The sequence below is a fragment of the Setaria italica genome, chromosome I (genome assembly GCF_000263155.2).
Source record: "Setaria italica strain Yugu1 chromosome I, Setaria_italica_v2.0, whole genome shotgun sequence".
NCBI lineage: Eukaryota > Viridiplantae > Streptophyta > Magnoliopsida > Poales > Poaceae > Setaria > Setaria italica.
The window spans coordinates 41594820-41615934 of NC_028450.1; the positions used below are offsets into that span (position 1 = coordinate 41594820).

Genomic DNA, 21115 nt, shown 5'->3' on the forward strand with positions numbered 1-21115 from the left:
TGGCCCAATCTGGAGCACTGCTGAATCCCAACGTCGCCGTCAGCCCTTCTCAACGCCGAAGAAGCTGTGCTTCCACAAGGGTCCCCGATGAGAACATGCCAAGCTTACCCATGGTTGCGCAAGATAACCAACGGTACCCTATGGATGACATTACTCAGCACACCTCATGTGAGTTGTACAGACCATTTGGCAGCCTCACTATTAAGGTATACATATATATAATTTATACAATTATCTCAATTGATCCACACCTCCGGAGTTTAATAACTTCTTTATTTCTCCCATATGTACAGGTGGTGTACGAAAGTGCTTTAACAATCCTGCTAGGACAGACAAGCCATAGCATATTGATTCCACCTGGCTACTCCAAGGTTGGGGTGGAGCAGATATGTGATAGTAAATATGAAGACCTAGAGCTCGACCTCCCAGGAGGTGATGGGGAAAGGACACTAGGAGATGCACTTCACGGTATCATTTTATGGTGTAAACATTACATCAACATCCCCGGCTAGGAGGCATCATTTCTTCCCATAGATCTCTCGCATCCACCATCTCCTCAGAACTCAAGACTGTCATCTCCAGCACATCCACCTCTAGGACCGTTATCACTACCGGGACTGTCGCATCCTACTCGATCATTATCTCCAGCACCATTGAATCCTACAGGTGGGAGCGACGATGACCAAAACACCCCTCCTCAATCATAGTCTGCAGCGCCGGAACTAAAGTATGGTGCGAGCAAGAAAGCACCTACAGCACCTCTCAAGAAGTCGCGACCACCGCCTTCCAAGCCAACGGTACCAAAGGCTAAAGAACCGAGGAAAAAAAGAAGTATAAACCTATTAAGAAGCTAGCAGGCGATATGACTCCTGAGGAATTGGAGGAGGCATCTCAAGCACATGTAAGGGAGAGGTTTGAAAAAATCATTGCAGAAAGAAAAACGAAGTTGATGGAGCCTAAGCCAGTAGATCCAGCCAAATTAAAGTTTTTTATTAGCATGAAAAAAGAAGTCAAGAAGATGTTACTATCGAACTATGATCGTTCGTTAGTTAAGTCTTGGTAGAAGAAGAAACGAGGAGAGTCGTCATCCAGTCATACTGTCCCCCAGCTCGGGCACCAAGATCAACAAGCAGATCAAGAAGCTCAACAAATAGCACCTTTGCCTTTAGAACAACAAATCAAGGTCGTTAAGTTTATGGCAGAGACAGGTCTCTCGTTTGTTGAAGTTCTAGGGCAAGACGAACCGCCACCTCCAGAAAAGATTTTACCTAAATGGCCCTTTGAGTTAGGCAAGCCTCTAGTCAGGCCTGAATTGGTATGGAAGCTCACAACTAAGATGTATGAATTCCATCAGTGGTACATGGAGCAGGCGGCCAATGACAGGGTCATGTTCTCTCTTCTTGTTAAACCGATTGATTTTTCGGTGAAGGTGAGAAACTGTTGTGGTTGGAATTCAAAGATATTTATGAAGGGTATCATCAAGATGCCCTTGATATCTCTCCTATCAGCGCCTGGGTTCTGTAAGTGTGTGTTTATTAGATATTAATTTTGGCTTGGCTCATTATTGTGTGTGTCGTCCCACTAACTTTGTCTTTCATTTTATGTAGGATGCAAATTCAGAGGTGCCGTCGAGAATCCTACTTCAACGTTGGCTTCATGGACCCAACGCTTATTAACCAAAAGCAAATACGGGATCAACCAAAGTCTACATTGGATGCAATATACAAATTCTTAGAGCAACAGAATTACAAGCAATACAAACTACTGCATTACAACTTTAAGTAAGTGTGGGTACCATCTATTTTCGTTTTCCTTTCCTTACCTAATTAATGTTAGTTAGTCCTAATATGAACATTTATGTACACAGTTACCACTGGATTCTCCTTATAATTATGATTGATCAAAGCAATGTTATTGTGTTTGATTCGTTGAGGAAACCAAAGGACGAGTACCAAGACATTCAAGACATGCTTAACTTGTAATAATTCTAGACCTTTATCTCTATGCAAAAGTTTGTTTCCTAAATTTTCACCTAACACTGTATCATATTCATTATTTTAATTCGCAGCGCCTGGAAATGATTCCGTAAGTATCATCGTGGTGATTTCAAAGAAAAACTTACATTCAGTATAACTTTTACGGTATGCATCACATTTTATATATTCTATAACACAAATATTTCATAACTTATTTTTTCCCACTAAAGTGCTTGAGACATGAACAAGGGAATAGTTTATGTGGATACTACGTCTGTGAGCACATACACCATTTCGTGAGGGACAAGGTGCTATCGGACCATATAACTGTACATAAAATAAACTTATTAATTATTAATCATTTTCTAGCTCCTTTTATTTAATTATTGGTGTAACATTCACATATTTTCAAATTACAGATGTGGTAGGTTCGCGAAGAATTCTTGGAGAAGGAAAGGCTTTTGGCAATCCAAGAAGCACTCATAGGATTTCTGGTGGACGAGGTGATAAATCCCAAAGGAGAATTTTATTACGATGGACATTTAGTAGCCGAACCGAGCAACACCACGACGGGAGGAGCATAAGAATTACGAGGACAAATTATTGTATATATAGTAATTGTATTGATACTAGTTTGGGCATATAATATACTAAGAATTGTATATAAAGTAGTTATAATTAATATTATGCATATACTATCATGAAATATATGTACAACATGCATACAATACGGGCATATACATGTAAGTAGTGTGCTAAGGATGTATACGTATAGGTGTGTGTATATATAAGTGAAGCAGCAATTAGCATTAATATAGAAAAGAATTCACGGTAAAAATAAAAAAAGGTCTTTAGTCTCGGTTAGTAATACCAACCGGGACTAAAGGGCCACGTGTATGCACATGCATGGCGGGCCCTCTAGTCCCGATTGGTAATACTAACCGGGACTAAAGGAGGTCTTTAGTCCCGGGTGAATAACCCAGGAATAGGGGGAGTTTTAGTCTCGAAAGATTAGTTCCGGTTGGATTTTCGAGATATATAAGCGTATCCAACCAGGACCAATGCTAATTTTTCACCGGTGTTGGTAAGTTGGATAGCAAATCTCTTGAAGTTGTTCTAACTTCCTAGCTTGCGGATGCCGCTCCATGTCTGAGTAGTTGAAATGATTGAACGAGTCCTGATAGATCACCATCATATAGAACAAACCCCATGTCATTTTTTATTGCTGCTAATTTGAGCATCCACGAGGATAAAAGTGACAAGTGATTGAAGGCCTTCTTCATGCATATAGAATTTGCCAAAAGAAAAAGGGTACATATAAAACATAATATATATAGATGGCCTTCGACCGTTGCACCATATATCTCAGTTGATTAGTTAATTGCTTTTTTGCTTGCCTCAAATTTTAAAGGCAGCTAACAAAGAAGCACATATGCCAAATTAATCACAACAGGAGAGAAAAGAAAGAATCTTAGTTTAATTACAACCAGCAAACACCAGCAGGAACATGGGCAAGCAAGCATGGTGCAGTAGCATACAAGATATAAAACTAAGTTTCATAATTTCCAATAGATAAATTGAACATTCAAATTTCCGTCAGTACTCTACCTAGAGCGAGGAAAACAACTGCTCCCCCTATCCCAAATTGTAGATCGTATGCATAATAATATCTATGAACCTATAAACACCAAAACTACATACAAATGGATGGAGTATTTGATTGGCTGCATACTCCCGTACTCTTTTTGGAAACTAAAAGTATTTCCCTTCTTGTTGAAATAAAGAAAATCCAGAAATGGCCAACGTTTTCGTGACAATTTGGCATAACATAAATTTGTAGCAAAGGCCAACACAGTGCTTACAAAAGTATATTGTAGCTAGTTATTTATTAGCAGATCCATCAGAACTCAGAAGCTAGCCAGTTAGAAAGAGACCATGCCTGCATGCATGTGTCGTTTGTTTGCATTGTGGTCATGACAACCTCGCACATATCATGCAAGTGACAAGCAAACGAAACAACAATATTCGCAGTACGGATAGAGGTATCACTGCTTAAAAATGAACTTGTCAAGTAGGATGATTTGTATATATCTAGTTCCATATGTGTTCTATTTTTTTTGTTCATTTAAAGCTCCATTGGCATCATATCATTACTAATTCAGAAAGTACATGCTCGGAAAACAAACAAACATATATAACACACTGGATTTTATTCTCCTTTTCGGAAGCAAACATTCTCCATGAGATGATTAGACATTTTCTATGTTTTCAATGACAAGATTGCAAAAGGTACTTGACAGTCCATATCTTTCTCTTCCTTCTAATAAAAACAATTAAATACAACACTCCACTAAAGATGGAGACACACATATATTCATGTGAAAAACACTAGTAGTGGTGCTAAGTATTCAATTATTTGACAGGAAAGTTAAGAGCAAGCAGAGGGGGAACACTTTGTGATTTGCCGGAGGATAGCAACAGGAAACGAAAGCAAAGGGCTGGTTTTGTTTAGTTGGGATGTCGGAGTTCTGAGAAAAGGACACGCACTCCACCTGCCTTCCGCACACATCCCGACACACAAAAAACCCTAATCTGTCCGGCCTAATCCTAATTACCATCCACAACAAAACTAAGCCCACCCAACCTTATCACCTTCCTAATTCAGGACCAACATCACACCAGTTCTAAAGGGTTGTGGAGCAGTAGGACATCATACCGAAATGTTTCAAAATGTTTTCCTGGCCACGGTAGTGAACTGAAAGGAGCCATGTGGGTAAAATGGTCATTTCAAACAAGAATGACGGATCACCGTGTTAGATTCTTACCCGTTACCATTTAAACAATGTCCGGATACCAATTCTCAGCCACGGCTGCAGAGATAGAGCTTTTAGAGGTTATTTTTTTACGCCTGTCATTAGCATACCAAACAGCGCACCACCAGCTCGGTAGGGGACCAGCCTAAATACGTGCCATCTTATATTAGAGGGAAAGAAAATTCTTCCAAGTTAAACGCTAGCCTGTAACTTGCATAGAATATGTAGTCTCTTTTGAATTCACATGGCATATGGGGAGGAACAGGCAGGGGGGAAATGGGTGTGACAAGAGAGGAGTGCTCCTTGCAGAAAGGCCAAGTAGATTACATATTATATTTGGCACCCAAAGTCTCTCTCGTCTCCCTCTATCAAGTCTTCCTACTTACATGTCCATCTTTCTTATACCCACTTGTCCCTTGCCCTCCTCAAAGTTCAGACCAAGCTGCTGCTCTTCTCCTCCTCCTTGATCTCTCCAGGCCAAGCTCTCTCTTTCTCTGAACCCATACCAAACTTCCACTTCACACAACCAGACCTAGCTACTAGCTAGCTAGACAGAGCAGAGAGAGAGAGACTCATATGTTGTGAGCTATGCGTATGCTTCTCTCCTAGCTCCACACAAATTACTCGATTGGCAGAAGTTTTCTCCTCATCCAATTCAAAGGTATTATGCAATTATCATATCTCTGCATATAGATCTCCTCACATGTACGCATACATGAATCTTTTCTTTTGCTATTGGTAGCTTCCTTTCTTGTCTTCTGGTTCTTCAGATACAAACATCACATGCATGTGTATGCAAGTAATAAGCTGCCGATCGATAATCTGATTGATCTCTGTGTTTTGCTTCTTGTTGGTTGCATGCGCAGTTCAATTAATTCACCAAATTAAGAGCTATGGCGAACCGGTGGTGGACCGGCCCCTTGAACCTGCCGGAGCAGCCGTCCGGCTCGTCGGCCCCCAAGACCGAGCCCCCGGCCGTCAAAGACCCGGAGCTCAGCCCTGCAGGAGGCGCGCCGGCGGCCGACCACGCTGACGAGACCAACGAGTCCGGCGGCGGGGAGCCGCGCGAGGGCGCCGTGGTGGCGGCGCCCAACCGGCGCCCCCGCGGCCGCCCGCCGGGGTCCAAGAACAAGCCCAAGCCTCCCATCTTCGTGACGCGCGACAGCCCCAACGCGCTGCGCAGCCACGTGATGGAGGTGGCGGGCGGCGCCGACGTGGCCGACGCCATCGCGCAGTTCTCGCGCCGCCGGCAGCGCGGCGTCTGCGTGCTCAGCGGCGCCGGGACGGTGGCGAACGTGGCGCTGCGCCAGCCGTCGGCGCCCGGCGCCGTCGTCGCGCTCCACGGGCGCTTCGAGATCCTCTCGCTCACCGGCACCTTCCTCCCGGGCCCCGCGCCGCCGGGGTCCACGGGGCTCACCGTGTACCTGGCCGGCGGGCAGGGGCAGGTGGTTGGCGGCAGCGTCGTGGGGTCGCTCATCGCCGCCGGGCCGGTCATGGTGATCGCGTCCACGTTCGCCAACGCCACGTACGAGCGCCTGCCGCTCGACGAGGAGGAGGAAGGCCCGGCGCCGCCGATGCCCGACCCGCTCATGGGCGGCGGCCACGGCATCGCCGACCCGTCGGCGCTGCCCATGTTCAACTTGCCGCCGAGCAACGGGCAGCTCGGCGGGGGCGACGGCGGCTTCCCATGGGCGGCGCACCCAAGGCCACCGTACTGATATCCATCATATTCATCGGCGGCAAGGTGAAGCAGTTAATTGCCTAGCATGGAGAATGGCGTCACCGGCGTGCATGGTTACTGTTCCATTGGAGATGGATGGATGGAGTGGCGCCATTAGGTTAGTACATATGATGAAGTGGTAACGAACGAACTAGAGTACTACTTTAATTTGCTGTCGTGAAATAATCAAATCTCTCGGAGTGTTTATTTGTACTTAATTGGAGCTAGCTTAGCTTGCTCGTCAGCTTTGGATGTGTTGCATGGAAATGTTTGGTTTTGAGATAACTTTAGAGTGGCTTAATAATCTCTGTCTCCTGCACTCTCTGCAAACTTGGGTGTTCTTAAATTTAGTTTCTGTTTAATCAGTTTGAATAATGCATTTGTATTGTGCAACTTGTACATGTGCTCCTAGATCTTAGCAACGGTCTTTGCATGCATGCATGCATTCGATATCCTTTAAGCTGCACTGGTACTTTAGTAACAGTGTCAGGGGTCCCAAATCGGGTATTCATGTATCATGATCCATGCATGCGTCTCTATATATCTAATATGTAGGCCGGGGAATGGGGGATCACCAGGATTTACTTCAGAACCCAATTACAAGTTGTATATTGTAGAGCAATATATAATCCCCCAATGGAAATTAAACAGGCCGTAGCTAAATCTGGTAAAAAAAATTGCATGGTATGTACAGTCAAGCTGCTTGTTTGAGTACAGCAGAAGAGCTAGCTAGACACAGATCATCAAGAACTGGGGCGATCTGCTACGTCCTATAATGGTACAGTGCCCTCATCTGCACTATACAAGTTTGCATATATTTTTGGCAGCTGCTTGGATAGAAACCGGCCGTATGATTAATAACCAAACATTTTTTGGGGTCAGAAAAGAAAATAACATGAGCACATTCAGGCCGTGTTTTTTTTTCCCCAAGCAATAAGGTTGGGAGTTCAATTTGTGCATAGATTTCACCTGCTGTTGATGTTTGTTCGTTCATCTGATCAAGAAATTAAAACATTCGTGTGTGCGTGATCTGTGCGCAGCATGTAGCTATACATATGCATGCAATATGAGGCAGTACGTTCAGATTTAAAACTTTAATTTGCATATGTGCAATTGAGCGACTGTTGTGCGCTTCTACTGTTTCTTATTGTTACGAATGCAAAGTTGTTATTGCACATACATAGTGGGATTCCAATAACAACGACTCAACTGGTAAAACGAAATTAATAAACTTGTATGTGTTATTAGCTCGAAATTTTCAATTTTGGCGGGAATTAATGTCTTTTGGGAGCAACGTAATTAACTAGTTATATGAAGCTAAGTTAGCCATGCATGCATGTTGTGTGCACTGTTTATTTGTTGATATGATCAAGCTTTATGCATGTTTGGATCGGACTGCGCCGCGAATTGCCACGCCGACGCTCTGGCCGCGCCGCAGATGCGGCGATCCATTTGTTCGCCCAACTTTAAAACTGAACTACCTTGCTTTGGCAAGGTTTGGCGCCGCCGTAATTCAGGCAACAACTGCGGCCTTAGTTGTGGCGAGGACCAACTGCGGCACCGAAGTTGTGGCGAGCTGCGGCGTGGTGTGGCTACAAACCAAACAGAGCCGCGTGTGCACCATTTTTTGTTGTCTTTAAACTCCACAGCTGTCTTGATTTTTTTGGAGGAAAAAAAAATCCTCAAATCCGTTAGCAGTGCTATTTTTACAGATTAGTTATATGCATGTTATCTTTTAATTTCTCAATTCCCTCCATACTATATGTATGTATGTATATATGATTACGTGTATATGGTCGAATTTGAATTTTGTCAAGTAAATTAAACGCATCCGATCAGTACTCATGTTGTCAAGTAAACGCGTGAGTTGTTGAAGCTCGCTAGATCCATATGTATGCATGTTTTTTGTAATTGGATATAGATATATATTATACTAACCATGCATATATGTACTACTAATTAGTATTGTTGTTTAGTTAGTTATATACGTCTACTCCCTCCGTTCCAAATTGTAGGTCATTTTGATTTTTTTCAGATTCATAGATATTATTATGCATCTAGACATTAAACATACATTGTATCCACTACTGGGAAAAGCCGCATCAGTACTGGTTGGGAACCCTTCTTTAGTACCGGTTGCGCAACCGATATTTTTTGCTAGTTCGGTACTAAAGGGGCCTTTACTACCGGTTGAAATAACCGGTACTGGGGGTATTAAAAAAAAAAAGAAATCCCACCCCGCCTGAGCCGCACCCACCAGCCCGAGCCCGAGCCCACCCTCCCCCGCCTCCCCCCCTCCCTTGCCCACCGTCGTCGTCGCCCGCCCGCCATCGACTCACCTTGCCCCGCCCGCCGCCACCTCACCTCGCCCCACCCACCGTCGCCCGCCGTTGCCTCACCTCGCCCGTCGCTGCTCCTCACTGCCGGTGAGAGGCAAGCGGAGGGGGGAGAGGAGGGGAGGCAGAGGAGGTGCTGGCGGTAGGAGAGGAAGGGGAAGGAGGTGGTGCTGAGAGAGAGAGAGAGAGGAGAGAGAGATAGAGGAAGATAGGGGGAGGCGAAGATGAGACAAGAGCGGGTAGCAGGCGGGGGGGAATGGATAAGGTGGATGGGAGCTCCTTTAGTATCGGGTGGGAGCTCCACCCGGTATTAAAGGTCACCCATTAGTACCGGGTGGAGGCTACCCGGTACTAATGGGTGACCTTTAGTACCAGGTGGAGCCCCTAACCGGTACTAAAGGGACTAACGAGGGACCCCAGGAAACTATCCGTTAGACCCGGTACTAACATAAGACCAACCGGCACTAATGCAGTGGACGAAAGGTCCATTCTCCAGTAATGATCTAGATGTATAATAATATCTATGCACCTAAAAAGACAAAACGACCTACAATTTGGAACGGAGGGAGTAGCTAGTTAGCTGCTGCTTGTCTATCGAGATTAGTCTTTGACCTTGCACATACGACGAAGGACATCTACATACTTGTACTTGCCTTGGCTTGTCTATAATTTGTTACGTAATTTTTAAGCGAAACTTGACAGTGAAATGTGCGAACGTGATTGACATATAAGAAGGGAAAAGGGGGAAAAGAAAAGATGCACGCGCATCATATCGATCGACCTCTCCCGCGCATCGATCTGCTTAAAAATTTGATGACGATAGCAAGCGCGCTAAGTGTGCTCAATGAAGAAGATGTTAATAATTTTGCCCTCGATAGATAGTATATGTACACACATTCCTAGATTGAATGCTTTTACTGTATATCTAGCTCTGTCACAAATTACTATTCATTTTGGCTTTCGTAGATTCATGGCTTTTGCTATGCATCTAGCTGTATGGTATGCATAGATATTTAGCAAAAGACATGTACCTATAAAATCCAAAATGGTAATTTAGGACGGAGAGTGTATTTAGGTGCATAGGAAAAACTATGAATTTAGAAATATCAAAACGACCTACAATTTGGAATCGAGGGAGTAGCTAGTAGAGATCTTGTAAGTGATGAAATCACGACAACCAACTGCGTTCCCTCTAAGGTTAATTCCTTCATATATAGTAGATTCCGTATTCAAAGTGTCCGTTTCAATTCTCAGTGAATCTAGATTTGAGCATCGGTGGGTAGATCGAGTCATGCACCTGCAACTCTAGCGCAGCACACCCATGACCCATGGTAGCTGTTAGCCTGTTACATACATCTGGAAGATCCACGGCAGCACATAGCTAGCTGGTATGTAACGTACGTGGCCTTCTCCTGATAAACCTACTTGTGTTTACAAATGCGCATACGCAAGGCTGCTAATTGGATCGAGTTAACTTGATGACACGTGTGTAGTAATAAGAGTGTCAGCTAAAGCTAAAATAGAGTTGCTAGCTGGTATAAGGAAGGTTGAAAGCGATGATGAGACGCCGCATTCGGAGGGGACCATGCATATGCGGTATCTAGATGTTGTTGTTGTTTACTGCACTGCACACACAAAATTCTTTGTCGCACGGCACTATATATATAGCTGCACTGCATGCGTGTACCAATGCGGCAAGTGTATTTAAGTGCTGCTACGGAGGAGTATCATGTAATCTTATCGTGCCCTCCGTCCCAAATTATAGATCGTTTTGAATTTTTATGCATCTAAACATAGAGTATATGTAAGTGCATAACAAAATATATAAATCTAAAAAAACCAAAACGAACGGAGAAAGTAGAAAGTTTCAAGTCAATAACATGCAGCAACGAAAAAAAAACTACACGAGCTGACGAGCACGCTAGGCACATCAGTTTAAAAAAGATATACGTATAGTAAATCTCTTGTGTGTTTGTCTGAAGTCAACCATTCTAAACATTAATTAGCTACTATTTTTAGTACAATACGTGTTTACAAAATATAGCACGCATTGTATTCTTCTATGAGACTGTTTTGCTCTAGACAAATCTATTTGTATCATTTGTAAACAATTAAACTCAACGTACAAAGCTAGGCAATTTGTAGCTAATTTTTGGAATTGTGGACTATATAGAGAGAACCCAAAATGTCACTTAGGGGGTGTTTGGAACACCCCTGTTAAAGTTTAACACCTATCACATCGGATGTTTGGATGCTAATTAGGAGTACTAAATATAAGCTAATTATAAAACTAATTGCACAGATGGAGTATAATTCGCGAGACGAATCTATTAAGCCTAATTAGTCCATGATTTGACAATGTGGTGCTACAGTAACCATTTGCTAATGATGGATTAATTAGGCTTAATAGATTCATCTCGCGAATTAGCACAAGGTTCTGCAATTAGTTTTATAATTAGCTTATGTTTAGTCCTTCTAATTAGCATCCGAACATCCGATGTGACACTGTTAAAGTTTAGCACCTCGTATCCAAACAGCCTCTTAGTTAAACTTGCTCTTAGAGTTTGGCTTGGGCAGGAGGTGCATGAAAGCAACATCTCCTAGCTGCCCTAAACTAATTTCATAATGTGCACTTGGTAAATTAAATGAGAGACGTGAGAGAAGTCAAATTACTTAATGGAGGGTAAGAATGGAACAAACAGATACCATATATAGAGAATTATTCCTGAATTATGTAATAATGCAAATTGTTAGGAAGAAAACAGCCCCGTGCATTATTATTAGCTCTCTTCTCTTGTTGTTGTTACTGCACAGAAAAAAAAATTATAGTAATTGTTGCATGCCACTATATGCAGCTGTAAGTGCTATGTATATGATGTAGTAATATGTATAGTAGAAAGTTGTTATTAGACTCCTAGTAATTTCAAACCAACAAGTTTGTAATTTGTTATGATGAACATATATATACTAGATTATTGAAGGTGGGGGTCAATTGCCTGAAAGTAGTATTACAACAAAAAGTACATTTATCAATAGCCAAAGAAGTTGTAATGCATTTGTGATGAGAGGAGCGGTGATTTTGTTGAATGCAAGTTGCTGTTGGAAACAAAATAGGGAATGTGGAGAGTGTCACAAAACAAGGAAGTTGTTGGGCCCACCGCGAGGCGAAGGCCCATTGTCACCTCTCAGAAAAGAAAAACAGCCCATTGACAATCCAATAAAAAAATATTCGATCTTTGAGTATCCTTTAGGCCGATCAATGGGGTGGTTGAGCCCAGAAAATATCCATTGGTCCTGTGATTTCTCCGGGGCCCAAAGAAATGGTCTCGTTTCGTTTCATTCCTTATTTTTCTTTGTGTTGTGGATTGTGACTATTTTTTTAGGATGGATTATTACTATCCTTTTGGAGATAAAAGTAATTAAATTTTACTAGGCTGCAATGACGGGAATAAATAGATTTATTTACTGAGCTGATAGATGAGTAATGTGATCGATCATCTCATGCGTAGTGCAGTGGTTTGATATCGTCTCATATCAGTATACGTAGTGGTAGCCCATGTATGCGTGGATCGCTGCAGATAGGCGGATCCGATAGTAAAGAGACATTAAATATATATCTAGATGTGTATAAAAATACATGTATATAGAAAAACTAAAATGAAATCTAATGATCCTCCCTGCTCATTGTGCAGCGTGCCTGCCTTTGACAGTTGACACGCCAACCCAACCCGCCCAGGTTCAGAGGACGCCATGCAGATCGATGCTCCTCCACCCGTCGGACAAGACTCCCGCCACCTCAGCACTCCACTTGACTTGCAGGCAGCGATATCTCGGCTGGAGCCAGCAACCAATTGCAATCTGATGTCGATGGTCTTCCCAGAAATATCCCCATCCATCTATGCAGCTCGGCCGTCCAACAAAAGTAGCAAGCAGCGGTTCTTCACGGCTTTCTTTCTTGGGATAAAGATAAGTCATCAAGAAAGAGACAGGGATCCTTCCTCTCTTCTATTCTGTTCTATCCACTGCATGCAGCACCCTTCTGTTTCCAGTTTAAATTCTACTAATAAGCTTTCTTCTTTCTACACTAAAAATCCTTTCTTCTTTCTACACTAAAGATAAGCTTTCTTCCAGAGGAGGAGGAGACGGAAAAGACGAAAATCCACATGTTTGTTACTTGTTAGTCAGCTGACAATCAGTTAGTGCTCTTCTTTCCCGTCCCATGAAGAAGAAAATCGCAGCTTATACTGTCCGCCATGATCGATATTCTTCCTCCTCCTTTTGTTACTCGACTCGACAAGGAGAAAAGTGGAAACGAAAAGAGCACCCCCTCCTTTCGTTACTAGTCTGCTCGTGCAGTTGCAGGATGCAGCCCCCCTGGCCCCAAGTCCAAGTAAGCGAAAATCCTTCATCAGATTAAACTAGATTAGTCGCGGATCCCCACTTGCCGCTTCCTTCCTGCTTGGGTTTCTTCCGAGACTAGCCAATGCCTCTCCCAAACCTCCCTCCCCTCTTCGGTTTCCTCCTCGCCGCCGCCTAGGCCTACTGCACAGCCGTCTTCTTCTTCTTATCCCTGCTTCGTCCGTCTCCAGGTCGGTTGATCCATCGGCCGCTGTTTAGTGTCTTGCTGCCCCCCTCAGGCCGCTAATCAAGACAACCTGTCGCCTACTGTCACCGGCAGATCTGGATGGTGCCCTTCCCTGCTGCCGGGTATCGCGAGGATCGCCGCTCCAGCCAAGAACAAGCGCTCACCTCAGCCTTGAGGTACCCTCTCTTTCTCCCTTGTTCTAAGGAGGGTAGAAATGCGGCAGAGATCGCCCACATCGTTTCTCTGTATTTCAGCCCCTTTCGTTGATTGATTGATTGATAAACTCATAAACAGCAGCTTCCAATTCGGAACCGATCGATCGATCGGTTTCCAATCCCAATCCCCTTGCTCGCATCCCTTTCCCTCTGATGATGACTGCGCGCCCCCAATGCTGCAGGCGAGGCCTCTAAAGTTTTGATCTTTCCTGCTGAATTCAGAGGAAGGGATTAATCCACCCCAACCTGCTGTCCTGTTTGTAATTCTCTTCTAAGGCAATTGCTTTGGAACTCTGCAGGTACGGATGATGCTAGTGCTGGAGAGGTCCCCAAGTCTTGGTCTTTTCGTCGGCCGGAATCGCCGCCATCTCGGACTCACCAAAGCTCCGGCTCGCTTTCTCCACTTGGACGCCACAATGCCGCCGACATTATAAATTGCCTAATCATATGGTACAATCCGTCTCAATTTATACGAAAGTTGCAGCCTTTTTTCCATTTCTCCTCGGCAACTTGCCAATTTGGTCACCCATTTGCGTGTCCTTGCAATCGCGTCAGCAGCGCAGCTGAACTGGACCGGACGATGCTCTGGCCAAGATTCAGATGCCCATCCAGACGCCATTTTCCCCCCATCTCCATGCGCCGCCTCCTGCTCCTGGTGCTCGCCGCCGCGCCCGCCGCCGCCACCGCCGGCGAAATGGGGTACACGCATTGCGCCTGCGACGGCGGAGGCGGCGGCGGCGGCGGCGGATTCTGGAGCCTGGACAACATCTTCAAGTGGCAGAAGGTCAGCGACCTGCTCATCGCCGCGGCCTACTTCTCCATCCCCCTCGAGCTCCTCTACTTCGTCGCCGGCCTCCGCCACCTGCTCCCGTTCCGGTGGGTGCTGGTCCAGTTCGGCGCCTTCATCGTGCTCTGCGGCCTCACCCACCTGCTGGCGGCCTTCACCTACGAGCCCCACCCGTTCATGGTCGTGCTGCTCCTCACTGCCGCCAAGTTCCTCACGGCGCTCGTCTCCTTCCTCACCGCCATCACGCTGCTCACGCTCATCCCGCAGCTGCTGCGCGTCAAGGTCCGCGAGAGCCTGCTCTGGATCAAGGCCCACGAGCTCGACCGCGAGGTGGTGCTTATGAAGCGCCAGGAGGAGGCGAGCTGGCACGTTCGCATGCTCACCCAGGAGATCCGCCGCTCCCTCGACCGCCACACCGTGCTCTACACCACGCTTATCGAGCTCTCGAGGGTGCTCGCCCTCAACAACTGTGCCGTCTGGATGCCCTCCGAGGACAAGTCCGGAATGTGCCTCACCCACGAGCTCCGCCGGGGCAGCGACGGCGAAGCCATCGTCAGCGCCGACGACGCGGACGTCCTCAAGGTCAAGGGAAGCGATGGCGTCAAGTTGCTGCCGCCGGAGTCGGTCCTTGGGTCGGCCAGCGGCGGCGGCAAGGAGGGGACCGGCACGGTGGCTGCGATTCGGATGCCGATGCTCAAGGTTGCTGACTTCAAGGGTGGAACGCCGGAGGTGATCCAGACGAGCTATGCCGTGTTAGTTTTGGTGCCGCCCAGTGACAGGAACTGGGCACCGCACGAGCTGGAGATCGTCGAGGTGGTCGCCGATCAGGTGGCCGTCGCGCTCTCGCACGCCTCGCTGCTCGAGGAGTCGCAAGCAATGCGCGACAGGCTGGCCGAGCAGAACCGCGAGCTGCTGCAGGCGAGGCGGGACACCCTCATGGCGAATGAGGCCAGGGACGCGTTCCAGCGCGTCATGAGCCAGGGGATGAGGAAGCCCATCCACTCCATCCTGGGACTGGTGTCCGTGGTGCAGGAGGAGGGCCTAACGTCCGAGCAGAAGCTCGTCATTGACACTATGGCGCGGACAGCTACCGTTGTCTCGACGCTCATCAACGATGTCATGGAGATGTCCGCTGTCAACCAGGAGCGCTTCCCGCTGGAGACACGGCCATTCCACCTGCACTCCATGATCAGGGATGCCGCCTGCGTGGCGAGGTGTCTCTGTGACTTCAGGGGGTTTGGTTTCACGGTGCACGTCGAGAATACGCTGCCAGACCTTGTCATTGGCGACGAGCGACGGATTTTCCATGTCTTGCTGCACATGGTTGGCAATTTGATTGGTCGGATCAATGCTGGGAATGTCACGTTCCGGGTGCGTGCTGATGATGAGGCGATGGAGGACCAGAGGTGGGATCCATGGAGGCCAAGCTACTCCGGTGGGCACTCGTCGGTTAAGTTTGTGATTGGGGTGAAGAGGCAGGAGAGTGCTGACTCATCAAGCTCGCTTGCACAGTTCTTGCGGAAGCCAAGCACTGAGGGGTTTGATCTCAGGCTCAGCTTCAGCATGTGCAGGAAGCTTGTGCAGGTACTTTGAAACTTGTCTGCTTCATCATGATTGATGCCATTCACATAGTACTTGAATCTGACTAGTACATTTGAACAGATAAACATCATTTGCTTTTGTTTAAAATTTGTTTGCTTATCATGTCGAAATACAAATTCAGATAATTGTCTTGTGAGTAGATCACATGGATCAATTATGTTTCAGTGACTAATCTTGTTGTCTTCCTTTTTTATCGTTACCACAGATGATGCAAGGAAACATCTGGGCAATTCTTGACGGCCAAGGTCTCCCAGAGAGCATGACCCTGGTCCTGAGATTCCAGCTGCAACCATCGCTCTCGGGCTCCAGCCTCAGAGGATCATTTGATCTTCAGTACCCATCGCCATCAAGCCAAATCGCAGGCCTGAAGGTTCTGCTCATCGATGATGACGACATCAACCTAGTCGTGGCTCGTAAGCTTCTGGAGAAGCTTGGCTGCACTGTGTCCTCACTCCCCTCAGGTTCAGGGTTCATGAACTCCGTCGGGCCCACCTCTACCTTGTTCCAGCTCGTTGTGGTCAACCTGGAGATAACAGCAGTAAATCCCTTGGATGTTGCCTCGAGGATCAGGCAGTACAGGAGCACGCAGTGGCCTTTGGTCATGACGATGACATCAGAGCATAACGTGTGGGAGAAGTGCGCCCAGTCAGGGATCAACGGCGTCCTGAAGAAGCCACTTGTTCTGCAGGAAATAAAAGATGAGCTGACACGAATCCTTCAGAACACATGAGGTTTCTTTTGCTGTGCGCCAAGAGATCTGATCTGTGTTGCCGTGACCGACAATGCCACCATCCAGCATAGCAGGGGTAAGAACTCGACAGATGTTTGCTCAGAATGGCCACGATGACGCCGAGAAGGCATTGGCTGTTGAGGGTTTCTGGTGTATGGTGTCCTTGCTGGAGAATGTGTGGAAGAGTAAATACTAGTGCAATGGCAATGTGCCATGATGAGTCTTCGAGATGGGGGAAGTATTGGCACCTGAAGAAAGAGTGTGTGATACTGAAAAGTGTCCTTCATAGAAAATTAGGTGATACTAATGACGATCAGCACAGGCAATAATAAGGCTGAATGTTTTGGGGGAAAACGAAGCAGAATTGTAATTTAGGAAGTGAAGAATCATCCGAAAATGAAACATTGGTGCTGGGGAGCAGAAAATGTGTGCAGGAGTGATGTGTGCATGTGTCCCTCTGATGAGCAGATTGCCGATCTCAGCCACTCGTATCGGAATGAAAGAAAAATAGGCCTAGACTAGATAGAAGAATAACTTGTTTGATTGTTGCTGGTAGCACATAGGTTTCCATGGAATCAGCGTGCCGCTGCCCACTGGTGATGGTTTAGCTGTTAATCTACTCTGTGCTGCTTAAAATCGCTACCGGAGGTGGTGGTTGGTTCCTTGCTCTTGCATTATAGTTGACTCGGGTCGAAAAGAGATGAACAGAGCAGACATGTATCTCGAGCTTAGAAGTGGCCATGTGGGGAGCTTAGCGATATGTGGGGAGGAGGATCGAGACGACGATGAAGTTGGTAGGAAAGCACCAGGGCCGCGTTATCCGATCGATCGCGATTCACCCAGACTCCCGCCTCCACCTCTCTTCATCGCCTCCGTATCAGCCGCGCGGTCACGGCGTCGCCGCCGGGAAGCCTCCGAGTACAGTAAAAATCAGGATTCTCTGGCATCCGAATCGCCACCAAAGAATCTGCCAAATTCCAACATTGCGATCGAGTAGGTCGCGGCGGCTGCAATCGGATGAGGAGGCGGAATCCGAGTGACCCGTCGATGGAGCACCGACTCCGAGTCCATGCATGGATCCGCAGCCGTGGGCTCTACTACTTTATATTTCCCGCAAGCGCCGGCGCAAAATTGATTGATTAATTCACTCGCAAAGTTGTTCGAGTTGTTGGAGGTTGCAGGACGACAGCCAGGCAAAATTGATTGATTACTTCACTCGCAAGCTGTGGAGGCCTCCTGCCCCAGGGATGGATGCCGACGCGTCCCTCGCACTCGCAGCAGGATTGTTCACCTGTTCATCCCACCTTTCTGCAACCTTTCAAGCTAGTTGCTGTATAATCTAATCCCTAGCTAACCAGTTGGTGTACTTGAGCTCGCCTCTGTCTGTGTATAATTCTCTCTTTATAAATTATACAAGTCCTGGGTTTTTTTTATTGGATGAATCATATATTGCAGTGGATATGATGCATCAATGGGACAATGATCAATGTGCCTGTATTGTACCCTCCTGCATTTCCTTTCTTTTATCCATGGCGAACATTGATCCAACCTAAAGGAGTGAAACCTCTATCTGTCTTGGGCATCAGTCATCAGATCAGAGGGATCCTAAAAAAAGCATGAAACTAAGGCAGCAAGGTTTTTTTTTTTTTGAGCTTCGGAGCAAGCAGACGAAAGGCCATGTACATGGTTGTACATTCAGTCCGTGGGCAAATTAAGCAACTTTGTTTAGGACTCAATACTGCGACCAGACAATTAGTTCAATTTGTTGAGAAATTAAAATAAAATACAGGTTTGCTATGATAAATCTGATGCACAAGTGGCATTGTGTATATCTGAAGTCGCTTGCAGCCTGCCACAAACAAACAACAACTTTTCAACGAGGAACAAATCAAGTCGGTTCAACAACCTTTCCAGAGAATTGGTACGAGATCTTGAAAGTTTGAAACTAACTCAACTATTTTATTCATCCACTTGTATGGCCAAAAGAAATCCCCAAATCCATTAAAATCAGACATATGTCAGCATATAAGGATATCATATATCTTGACTGAACTACCGAGCTCATGTCATAATATTGCGAATGCCGTCTCTTAATGAATTTGAATTGACTGAGTTAATCTCACCAGGGACAATATATATATATATAATCTGTGTGGATTCATGAAAGAAATAATATACTTCTTTCTAAAGGGGAAGAGATATATAGTTAGATACGTTATACATTTATACTCCACTAACATGTATCAGTTGGCCCAAAGATCAAATATCTCGCCATGGAAAAAAGAACTTCCAATGTAATTAGGAGTTTTGGGAAAACTTACGAAGTAAAAGGTTCCAGTTAGTCATCCATGCCTATTTAACAGTAACTAGGAGAAGTTTTCAGATATGCAGATCATTTTTGCTCTGAAAAACAAAAATTAATATCTTTGTTTTTGCTAACATGAAGCACAGGCATTTCAAATAAGCAGCACCCAAAAGAATCGGCAGAAAACTTTGTAGAGAGCGTACAAAGCAAAACCGCTTGATATATAAAATGCTTATCAATCACATTGCTATTGTAATTTGTAAATCATTCATAAGATCTCGCCAGGAAATAAGTCTGTGGTTCTTTCTATCATTTAGTCGCTGATCGATCTAAAAGCACACCGGAGACAGTTAGTTTGGTTAGCGAGAGAGAAATGGCAGTAAGCAGTACTCTGAAACCATGGAACTGAAGATTCAAATAAACAGCAGCCAAAAGAATCAGCAAAGAGCTTCGTTTATAACAACTATAATTAATCCTCACAGAGCAGAGAGAGATGTATCGTGTACGAAGTAAGATTGATAAACAGCTTTTTAAAGCATTAACAAGATGTTTATAATTTCCTCGCTGATGGATCTAAAAGCACTGCATGTAGCTGCTACATATGATGATTCACGTGACGATGTGAAGGAAGTACTCAGCTAATCGCGGAGACAGTTAGATTTGGTTAGCGAGAGAAAAATGGCACATGCGCGTATATACATACATACTCTGAAAAGCATGGATCGGAGCTGATCGAAGAAGCTTCATGATCCAGCTGCGCCGCCAAGCCTGAGCTCCAAGTCCAGCTCCTCCCCTCCGCCATGATCGCCACCGTCCCCGTCTCTCGCGTAGCAGCGATCTCGGTGGACGTCTCCGGCGCCACCTTCCTTGCCGCGACCGCCGGCGGCGCAGTCACGGCCGAACAGGCGCAGCTCGTACGGCCGCTGCAGTTCCGCCGCGTGCAACAAGCCCCCGCCGGCCGCCATGGATGCCCCGCTCGCCGCCGGATGCGTTTGGCCGAACGCCGCCAACACGGGCATCGTCCTCGTCGTGGAGTATACGTACGGCTGCTGCTCGTAGCAACTGCTGCTGCTTCCTTGCGCTGCTGCCGCCGGCGCTGCTGGCCTCCCCCTGTGCCTACGGTGGACGTTCATGTGGCCGCCGAGCGCCTGCGCCGTCGGGAACCCCCTCCTGCAGAAGGTGCACTTGTACGGCTGCCTTGTTCCCTCGTCGTCCTCGTCGCCGCTGCCGGCGCGCTGCTGCTTCTGCATCAGCTCCTCCTTGTCGTCGTCAGCCTCACCGCTCGGGGACGACGTCCTTGCGCCCTCGTCCTTGTTGGTTTCTTGACTCAAATCCATGTGTGTCGGTCAGAGACAGAGAGATGAGCCTGGATCAAGCTAGGGTTTAGACATTGCTCAGTCAGTAGTCTTGTAGCTATGGCCATCATCAGATGCAATGTGATATGGTCAAACACGACAAATTGAAAGACGGACGGTGCATTAGAATAGCTAGCTGCCGTGAGTACAATAATCACAAGCCTAGTGTACACTGATGTGTGTGTTACTCTTGTTAATGCATCTTCTCGTCATTCTGCCGGCCTGAAAAGTGTTCTTTTTGGTGATCAAATCAAGCAGTTCGGCTTGGCCAGCAGCCGGACTTCTTCTCCCTGCAGGTCTTTGTAAGCTTGCGCTTGGAAGTAGTGCTTTCGTCCTCACACCTATGTGGCAGTGACTTGTTCGACTTGCAAATGTTTCATGCCTTTTTTTCTTCTTTTGCGTTTCATATGTTGAGATGAGATGGATATCAATAGCAAGGACTACCATTGGCCCATTACTAGCTGCCCACGGAGGCCGGCCCTGTCTAAAGCGGGCCTGTCAAAGCATTTGCTTTTTGGTAGCCTATCAACTTCCAAAGTATAGGTACATTGATGCATGTCAACTTTCTTATGGCCATTATGCATTGTCACTGAGGAGTGAGGATCTTAAGAGGGGTGAGAAAAACAACCGGGGGAAATAAACAACTGTACAAATCACACAACTCCGCCTCATCTCTTTATGGTTTCCTTTC

General features: G+C 46.2%; 3 protein-coding genes across 6 annotated transcripts; 2 read left to right on the forward strand and 1 right to left on the reverse strand.

The window, feature by feature from the left end:
* Positions 1 to 5151: 5151 nt before the first annotated feature.
* Positions 5152 to 6810, forward strand: LOC101758571 (AT-hook motif nuclear-localized protein 19). Its single transcript, XM_004954365.3, has 2 exons — positions 5152 to 5450; positions 5656 to 6810. The coding sequence occupies exon 2, from the start codon at positions 5683 to 5685 to the stop codon at positions 6505 to 6507; it is 825 nt and encodes a 274-aa protein (XP_004954422.1). The 5' UTR covers positions 5152 to 5450; positions 5656 to 5682; the 3' UTR covers positions 6508 to 6810.
* A 5972-nt stretch (positions 6811 to 12782) lies between these two features.
* Positions 12783 to 18195, forward strand: LOC101758978 (ethylene receptor 3). Of its 4 annotated transcripts, none has more exons than XM_012842866.3 (5): positions 12785 to 13434; positions 13524 to 13606; positions 13945 to 14095; positions 14204 to 16016; positions 16240 to 18195. In XM_012842866.3, the coding sequence occupies exons 4-5, from the start codon at positions 14226 to 14228 to the stop codon at positions 16762 to 16764; spliced, it is 2316 nt and encodes a 771-aa protein (XP_012698320.1). In that variant the 5' UTR covers positions 12785 to 13434; positions 13524 to 13606; positions 13945 to 14095; positions 14204 to 14225; the 3' UTR covers positions 16765 to 18195. The 4 variants fall into 4 exon arrangements, with proteins under 4 accessions (XP_004954427.1, XP_012698320.1, XP_022682985.1 ...); XM_022827250.1 differs by having other exon boundaries at positions 12785 to 13235; positions 13435 to 13606; XM_004954370.4 differs by having other exon boundaries at positions 12783 to 13606; positions 14201 to 16016.
* Positions 18196 to 19637: 1442 nt separating this feature from the next.
* Positions 19638 to 20499, reverse strand: LOC101771942 (zinc finger protein 7). The gene has a single exon (XM_004955232.2). The coding sequence runs from the start codon at positions 20404 to 20406 to the stop codon at positions 19813 to 19815; it is 594 nt and encodes a 197-aa protein (XP_004955289.1). The 5' UTR covers positions 20407 to 20499; the 3' UTR covers positions 19638 to 19812.
* Positions 20500 to 21115: the final 616 nt, after the last annotated feature.